Source organism: Grammomys surdaster, unplaced genomic scaffold, assembly GCF_004785775.1.
Source record: "Grammomys surdaster isolate TR1022 unplaced genomic scaffold, NIH_TR_1.0 125089, whole genome shotgun sequence".
NCBI lineage: Eukaryota > Metazoa > Chordata > Mammalia > Rodentia > Muridae > Grammomys > Grammomys surdaster.
The window spans coordinates 31720-40774 of NW_021619993.1; the positions used below are offsets into that span (position 1 = coordinate 31720).

The 9055-nt window shown below is 44.2% G+C and overlaps 1 protein-coding gene across 1 annotated transcript; it reads right to left on the reverse strand.

Annotated features, from left to right (window-relative positions):
* Positions 1-8570: 8570 nt before the first annotated feature.
* LOC114636956 (40S ribosomal protein S15a) lies at positions 8571-9010 on the reverse strand. The gene has a single exon (XM_028785052.1). The coding sequence runs from the start codon at positions 8992-8994 to the stop codon at positions 8602-8604; it is 393 nt and encodes a 130-aa protein (XP_028640885.1). The 5' UTR covers positions 8995-9010; the 3' UTR covers positions 8571-8601.
* Positions 9011-9055: the final 45 nt, after the last annotated feature.

A 9055-nucleotide genomic window follows, 5' to 3' on the forward strand; every position in this document is an offset into this window, starting at 1 on the left:
ATAAACTGTTTATCAAAAGTACCGATCTGTGACGTCACTGCGTTGCAGACTACATTTCCCACAAATCTGTGGGATGACGTTTTAGGAGTCCTTGGAGAGAGAGTTGTACTATTTAACGGTCCTGGATTTCTGCCCTGATGTCTGTCTGCAATGTAGTGTCACTTAGTTAGGAAACATGGAGACCACGTACTGTGTCTAGTTCTTATGAGCCGAATGTTTATGTAAGATGCCGCTTTCCCCAGTTCCTGTGGCCCAGCTTAAGGGGAAGAGGATTTTAATGGCAAAGTTCATAATTACTTCCTTCATTTCCGTGGAACAGAAACCAGAGCAAGTGTTAATCGTTTCAGAAGAGTTTTACAATTTTCTGGAGGAGGGAAGTTGCCAGGAGCTTATCATTTAGTAATTTAGAGTGGGTGCCTAGCACAAAATAAAGTTTTCCTCACAGAGGATGGAGAGCAAAAATCAGGGAGTCAGGCTGCTTTTAGCACTCAGGTTTCACAGCCTGAGGTGATGGAACTCACCTTTAATCCCAGCACCCTGGAAGCAAATGCAGGCACCTCTGTGAGTTCCAGGCTTGCCTTGTTTACGTAGTGAGTTCCAGGCCAGCCTGGGCTACACAGTGAAACCCTGTCTCAAAAACAAAACAAAGCAAAACAAATAAACAACAAAACCAGAAATATCCAGATTCATCACAGATGTTTATGAATCAAGCCTTTCCACGTTATGTTTGTTACATTTACAAGTTGTTTCTCATCAATATGTTTATTTTAATCTTCATTCTGCATATTATAAAGTGTTACTTAAGCTTGTAAGAAAAGAAAAAAAAAAGAAACAAGCAAGAAAGAGAACAGGAGCTTGCCAGGTGTCTTGGATATGCCTTTAGTCACTTGGGAGGCAGAGGCAGGAGACACTCTAGTTCTAGGAGAACCAAAGGCATATAGTGAGACTGTCCCAAAAAAGAGGAGGGGGTGGATACCATGTTGGCAGTTTTAGTTAGAAATAATAGAAGCCCCTCTGGTCAAGCCAGGCTGTTCTGAGCAGCCTTCTAACCCAGGGGACCTCCACTCTCCTACTACCTCTCCCCACCTCCATCTGACTTGGGAACCATACAGGTAATCTTCCCTTCCCCCACCCTTCTTCCCTCTATCTGAGTCCTCTGGGGCAAGCCAAGCTGCCTGAGCAGCCTGCCATCCTAGGGCTCCTCCATTCTCCGACCAAATCTCTCTCCACCTTCATGGAACCTGAGACTCCTGAACCGTACAAAACTGCAGGTTCACAACCTTACAGCCCAAGGATACCCATCAGAGGCCTGCCACACCAGTCATCCAGGTTCACCCACCTCACTATACCTACCATAAAACATCCAGGGACCAAAACCATCTAGATGGCTAAAGACCCTCGAAACAATACAATCGACACAAGCCAGGGTGATATGACACCTCCAAAGCACAACTACCCCGTGACAGCAAGCCCTGGATATCCTAATACAGCCAAACCACAAGAAAAATGTAGTGGCTTGTGATACATACACCCACAGCCAAAGTGAATGGCACTTGGGGACTGTTCGGGAGGAATAGGCCCCGAAGGGGATGGGAACTCCACAGAAAGACTAACAGAGTCAACTGACCAAGCCAGCTCAGTCAGTCAACAGGTTCTCCAGCGCAGGAGTGAGGATTAAAAGAAAAGAGACGGTTAGACAATATCATAGCATGACCCCAGCCAGTTCTGAGGCTGAAGGCTGAGGCAGGTTTATTTTTTCCCACTTTTCTTTTAAACCATTTTAATTACATGCAAGTATTTAGGTCAGTTCTAGGTTGAGGTAGCAGCAATACAATAGCTGCAAATAGCCAAGGAACAAACAAGGCTATAAACAAAGTCCCATCACTCCTGAGTTCACTCTCATGATCACTGTTTCTAAGGGCTCATCAGGATGACAAAAATATTCTACTTCCCTGTCCTAGCCCAAAGTCATATTCATGCCTGAGGTCTACTTCTTTGTTCTAGCCTAAGACTTAGATTTCTTTTTCTTTTTTGGTTTTTCAAGACAGGGTATAAGACTTAGATTCCTAACTGAAATTACTTCTCTGTTTTACCCTAAAATTAGATTCCTGCCTGAATTTACTTCTTTGTCATGGCCCAATGTCAGACTCCTGCTTAAAGCCCATTTCCTTGTCCTTGGCTAATGTCAGATTCCTGCCAAGCAGCCCCAAAAGCTTTCCACAGTCAACTAACTTGTACCCCTGGGTTTCTCAGAGTCTGAAACACCAACCAAAGTACATACATGGGCTGGACCTAGGCCTCCCCACTCTTGGGTCGCAGATGTGTACCTTGGTCTTCAGGTGGGTCCCCAACAACTGGAACGGGGGCTATCCCAAAAGCTGTTGCCTATACATGGAATATATTTTACTAGCTGAGCTGTGTTGTTTGGCCTTACTGGGAGACGAAGCACCTAGCTTCGAAGAAAGTTGAAGTCCCGGGGTCAGGGGTGGGGGGGACGGTAGATACCTGGGAGTGTGCTGCTTAGAGGAGGGATGAATAGGGGAAGGATTGTGGGAGGGGTGACCAGGAGCGGGCATTTAGTAGGCTGTAAACTGTGTAAGTAAGACAATAAATTTAAATTTAAAAAAAGAGAGAGAAAAAAATAACAGAAGCAGTACACTAATGCGGGCATGAGGACTACATGTTTAAGATTATTTTTGAATCCCCCTTGGGTGCCCTTGCCTATGCCTCCAGCTGCTTTGGATCTTATGGCAGAAGAATCCTGAATCCAAAGCAGGTAGGGGAACGTATGGAGCCTCTGTTTCTAAGTAAGAAGTGGAAAAGCAGATAGGGAGCTTCCGTAGGGGCAAAGCACTAGCCTAGAATGGAGGTTTTGGCCTACTACCCAGTACTGCACATGCATAAGTGAGCCGTGTTCTTCTGTGTTGACACCCTGAGTGAATAACTGTCAGTGTACTAAGTCAGCAAGATGGTCAGAGAAGGAGGGGCACTGCAAGACGGGATAAGCTTTAGGACAAGCAGAAGGGGATCCGCTTCTGATGGACTGACAGCCTAGGAGCTTTGCAGAACTTTTGTTGATTTTTACACCAAAGGCCTTTTTTCAAGTCAATTCCCGAATATCAAAAGCTCTTATCTGATCTAGGAGTTGTCTTAGGATACCATTACCTGAGCAAACACAGTCATGAGAAGAATGTCATGTTTTCCAGGACTGTTTCAAGACTGAGGTCATGTTAAGCTTCTGTAATTCTCAAGGAAGACTGACCCTATGAATCTTTGATAACAATCACGGATTGATTATTCACAGGAGATCATTACTAGGCCAAAGAGCCATCACCCTGGAGTAAATGCCAGGTGCAATGGCTACTCTAAAATTCAACTACAAGTCATACACAGATCAGAAGCCACTACAGGAAAACAGTTTTCATTTGAATATTGGAATCCATAGAGTGTAGGACGTTAGTCAACAGACACATAGAATATCTAAGTCATCAAACAAAATTAAAGTCCTGCTTTCTGTCATTTACTAGTAAAGATCTCCCAGCTTTCTCTCAGCTTTCTTTCTGTCTGTAAGTCCTTTCTCTGTATTTTCATCCATTAGATCTCCCAGCTTTCTCTCAGCTTTCTTTCTGTCTGTAAGTCCTTTCTCTGTATTTTCATCCATTAGATCTCCCAGCTTTCTCTCAGCTTTCTTTCTGTCTGTAAGTCCTTTCTCTGTATTTTCAACCATAAGAAAGTTAGCTTTTGTGAGAGTTCTACCAGAATTGCTGAGATATTTCCCTGGGTTTTCACAGCTCAGGTAAGTATTAATCATCAGGTGTTCCCTGAGCTCGTGCTCACCTCCCCTGCAAGTTGGGAGGAGCTAAGGTGGAAGGAGTAAGGAGAGGAAGAGGAGAGGGAAGAGGAAGAAATAGGGAGAGAGGACCAGAGAGAGCAGAACATGGAAGCGGATGTGCATGTGTCTCTAGCAGTCAAAGGTAGTTGGTATATCTCGGTTGGGTACTGGGTTACACCTCTAATTGTGTGAGCATCTTGTTATTAAGTATTACCAAACACATAAAGCCTTTGATTAATCTTTAAGCATTAGAGTCTCATTCCTACCGGGTACCACATGGATGGTGGGATGGTCTGGGCTCAGCCCAGCCTCGTGGAGACAGCGTGGAAGACTGGCAGAGCCATCTCCCATGCTGGTGTCTTGTGGGTGGCAGGGCTGGTGTCTCTGGCCGCCCAAGCTGGTGGCATGAGCCACTTGTGACTACAGGCCTAGGCTAGTTGGGAACATGGTGGCTCTGTAACACAAGCAGATTGAGTGCCACCAGATTTAAATAATTATTTCAACACCTACCCCAGGAGGAAGGATGCACAGTTCCTGTGATCACACTGATGTGTATAATGGCCCATCATCCACTATTGGAATTCCCTATGCAGAGGTTAGATTTATCTGGTGCAATTAGCTTTGGCTTTTCTGATGCTGAATCTGTGGGTATGGAACAACATCATGAAAGTCAAGAGTATCTCCTCCTTTGAGCTTTCCTCAGTTCCTCCAAGTCAGGATATAGAAATGACTCTCCCTCAAATATAAATCAATATATGTCAGAAATATACTCACAGTAATATCAGATGAACTGGTTGGAATTTGAGAACCAAATACCTCATTTTAAACCACAATCTGCTCCCCTGGTACCAGCCCTTTCCCTTTCCTCTCTTACTAGGACTGTCATTTAGTGCATCTCTAAAAGTTCTCATGGACTTTAACAATGCCAGTAATAGTCATAGATTTCAAGATCACTACTTCAACATGCCCTAAGACAGTTTAAATGTGCCTTTTGCAAATTGGGGGGTGGGGGTGGGGCAAGGAAGCGATCTGGTATGGGAAGACAGGAACAAAGTAAGACATCAGTGCAGGGGGAACACTCAGTTCCTATAGCATTGCGTATCTGGCGTCTGAGGCCCTGAATAGAATGGTCTAGCCTACCAAGAATTTGCCAACCCCAAAACCCATCTCTATGGCTTTACTTATATATTCATAGGACCTGGATGTTCAATGTAATGTGACCGACCCCACAGGGACTGTTAAAGGGACCCATTGCATCAGAAGCACTTCTCTTCAAGAATGCTGAAAGGTTCCGTTTTGACCTACATGTTGTACCTCATAGCCTACAAAATCTGGACACTATGGCCAGTGCTGTCAAGTCCTGTTCCAATGTTGGCATAAGGTCGGGACTCATTGCGAAGTTTCCATTGTCTCTGGTGTTAACCCAAGAGATACTTACCTAGAGGTGTAGCTTTGAGCTTAAGGGGGGGCCGCCCCCCCCCGCCATGGAATCTCATCTTTCAAATGGAATTGCACTTCCATAAGATAGACTTTCCATGGATGTGCTCTTGGTTCAGGGCACATTTCATCTGGGCTCAGTACAGGGTTCCACAGTGCCCTTTAGTGTCCCTTACAGTGACAGCGGATCTGACATTTTCTGTAACTTTAAAGTCACCGTGGTTTACAGTGAGAATGGAATTCTCTAGCTTCGTACAGCTGAATGCCTGGGCCCCAGTTGGTGGGAACTGTTGGGAAAGAATTAGGAAGTGTGCTCTGATCACGTGAGCTGTGTCAGTGGGGGTGGGCTCTGAGTTGACAGATGATGTCATGACAGTCCCAATTATCTTTTTGTGCCTTGGTTGTGGATCAAGGTGTAAGCTCTCTGCTCCTGTTCAGGACCATGCCTGCCTGCCTGCCTGCCACCATGTTCCCTGCAGAGGACCATTCCGTGTTTTCACCACAAGCAGGAAAGAAAACTTCCTCATGGGTTGTCTCACAGCAATTAGAAAGACACCTTGTTCTGTGACTTTTTTTTCCCAATGTAGAAGAAAGAGAAAGGCAGACTACCTATTCGCATCATAGCTGGCTCTAGTAACAGCCAAAATTCCACTTAAGCCCGTCTTCATGAAGCAGTGCGTTCGTATGATGGCTGCTGATACAAATATGATTAGGGGATGTATCCGGAACAGGGAGGACTCAAACGGCAGCAAGAGCACAGTTAAAGATCTGACGGGAGCTAGGTAAGAAATCGGGAGCGCTCCATGACTGCAGCTCACTGAGTGCCATGCAGGAAGCTTCTCTAATGAAGGGGTCTCCTCACCTACAGTCCTGCCCACATAATCTTCAACAGGGAGGGTGTCGTAAGTCTTGTAAATGCCTGTGAATACCCAAAGTCTATCACATGCTAATTTCCCTAAGGAGTTGTGAAGGACAACAAAAGAGAACTGATGTTTAGGTTCCAACTCCGTCCTGGATTTTGGATTGTTGGTGTATAAATACAAGAAACATATTCAGTAGAGACAGACTTAAATCCAATATGAGTGAGTCCGATTCTGTTCTGAGTGTCCATATTAAGTGTACAGAAGCTCCTGGGCTCTGTAGTCTTTGGGCCTTCCTTATTAATTTTGGTATATGATCTTATTTTTTATTTTCAACAGTTAAGCAACAGGGTTTGAAATTTTTTTAAAAAATTAGCAATTTTAAATTTTTTTTTTTTAAAAAAAGAAGAGCAATACCACCCGAGAGCGAGTCTCTGCCACACTCTTCATCTTATGCTGGTCCTTGAGAGGCTTCCCTCACAGACGGTAGCTCTGAAAAATCATTCTCTTTCAGAATAGATGTTTGTCCATAAAGCTCATTTCCATTTGTAATGACATCTGCCTCTGTGTTACTCCAGGAATTGGTACCTAGGTCTACAGAGACTTCATTCAGGAAGAAAACATTGATTCACATACATACATACGTACGTACATACGTATGTACGTATGTAGAAAACCTGATCTTTGTTCTATGTGCACTGCTGGGCACTTCTTAGCTTTAAAAAACCAAACCCATAACCCCTTTGGATACAACAGCCTTTCATTGTTATGGACAAGGAAAGGGATGTAAGCCTGAACCTGAGACCCTTTCTTCAGGCTCTGCTTCAGAGGTTTACTCATTTCTCTGTGTTTTCTCCACCGTGCAAATGTTTACTTATTAAAAAACTGTTTTCTAAAAATACCAACTATATATGTTGTCTGTTTAATGTTTCATACACCGAATTCATTCATGTTATAACCAGTAACCAGAGCAGCTGTGGTCGGTATGCATACAGAACAAAAAGGGTGGGGGAGGCCAGCACTCATCTTTGCTGTTTTGCTCAGGGCGGAGCCAAGTAGAAGATGCTAGTTGAGTCTGGCTGTGTGGCATCTCTGCAAAGCCACCTGTCCTTCCCTAATGTTACATCGATGCAGAGCTTTTTGTCCTCAGCATCTGACCCCTTCTGGGAGTCTTCTCACTCGCTCCCCCATGATGCCGTCCCAGGAAGATGCTGTCTCTCTGTAACCTCTGTGACAGCCTGAGTCATGTGCTGTAATCACCGCTGAAACACATCAACTTTGGGTATGTCCCAAACCAACCGTTTTGAGATTCCCGTTTGTTTCGGGAGAACACGTGTGCAATGCATGTTTCCACTGAGTCTCCTCGTTCCTCCATCTATTACTTCTTACCCTTAAGGGCGTGTTACTTCTCAACTTCCTGGGCTTTTCTTAATTTGATCTAGTGCTTGCCCTATGTGTAGGGGTTTAGTACAACGGACTGGAGTCCAGATGCCTCTCAAACTGTCTCCCACAGGAGCTATCAATTGCCAATAGCTCTTCCACTCAGGGCGTGGCCTTGATCAATTGCTAGTAGCTACTCCACTCAGGGTGGGGCATGAGAAGGCCCTCATGCACCCATGCATGTTTTATGACTGGCTTTAGCTTCTGAACATGTCCACATACTTATTAACCATAGTGGATTCATGCAGGCAATGGTAGTGACGTTTCTGGCCAATGCTGTTTCACTGTAGACATCACTACATCTGGCTCTGAGACAGCAAGCTGTTGCTACCTCTTCTTCCCCAGGGATTCCTGAGGTTTGGGATTAGGTGTGTGATGCAGGTGTTTCATTCAGGTTAGTGAATCCCCAAGGTACTATTTGCTACAGGTAAGTAATGATGAGTTTGTGTATTATTGTCCCTCAAACACACAATTCATATTTTTTGGGCAGATTTTGAGAGGTGCCTGAATCTTTGGGTAGAAAAAGAAAAAAGTAAATAAGCTAAAAGCACTTGGGTTCATTTGGTTACCATGCCCACTTATCAGGATAGCAGGTTCATCACCACATTAACACCACCAGGTATTAGTTACAGCCTGTGGGCTGAGCTTTAAATCCAATTAGAAGATGACTGGTTACTACAATAACTAGGCACCATTGCACCCGGAGGTACATCTTCCTGATTATACTCCCAAGGTTCATAGCTGGGTAAGAATATTTATTACTTCACACCAATGTATAGAAAGCCCCATGAGCTTTAAAGTCACCCAATATAGAAGAATATCCCATATTAGCACCACTGGATTTTACAGCCACATTTCACAAAATGAGAACTCTGTCTTTATTTCATTACTGGCAAGTGAACAAACCCACGTGAGAAAGTTTGAGAGATTCTTGGGAATTCATATCAAGACTTAAGAGCTGCATATGCAACACTTCATACTTCTTTTTTTTTTTTTCACAGTCCACGAAGGCTTTTTTTTTATGCTTTACATTTAAAAAAAGAATCCCAGGATTTTCCCTCCAGTATGTTTTCGTCTTGCCTCTTCATGGTCCATGATGCCAGCAGAAGTTGTCAGCACAATGAAACCAAACTGGCGTGATGGGAGCAGATTGTTCTGCCATTTTTCTAGGTCTTTGAGTTGAACATCAAATCTAGGGCTTATAACTCCACACTTGTTCAACCTGCCAGTGAGGTTCACCACTATCTTTCCAGCTCTGTGATCATCAATAATCTCGAATTCACCGATGTAACCATGCTTCATCATCACAGTTAAGAACCGAACGATGACTTTAGAACACGGCCTGATGAGGACCTGGCGTTTGCCTCGCTTTTCGGCGTTGTTGATGCTCTTGAGAGCATCTGCCAGAACATTCATTCGCACCATGGTGATGGCGAGGGAAGATGGCAGAAAGAAAGCAACACTTCATACTTCTTAATCCGGCATC

Coding starts and splice junctions, on each gene's coding strand:
- LOC114636956 (XM_028785052.1), bottom strand. CDS start 8,994: ATGGTGCGAATGAATGTTCTGGCAGATGCTCTCAAGAGCATCAACAAC.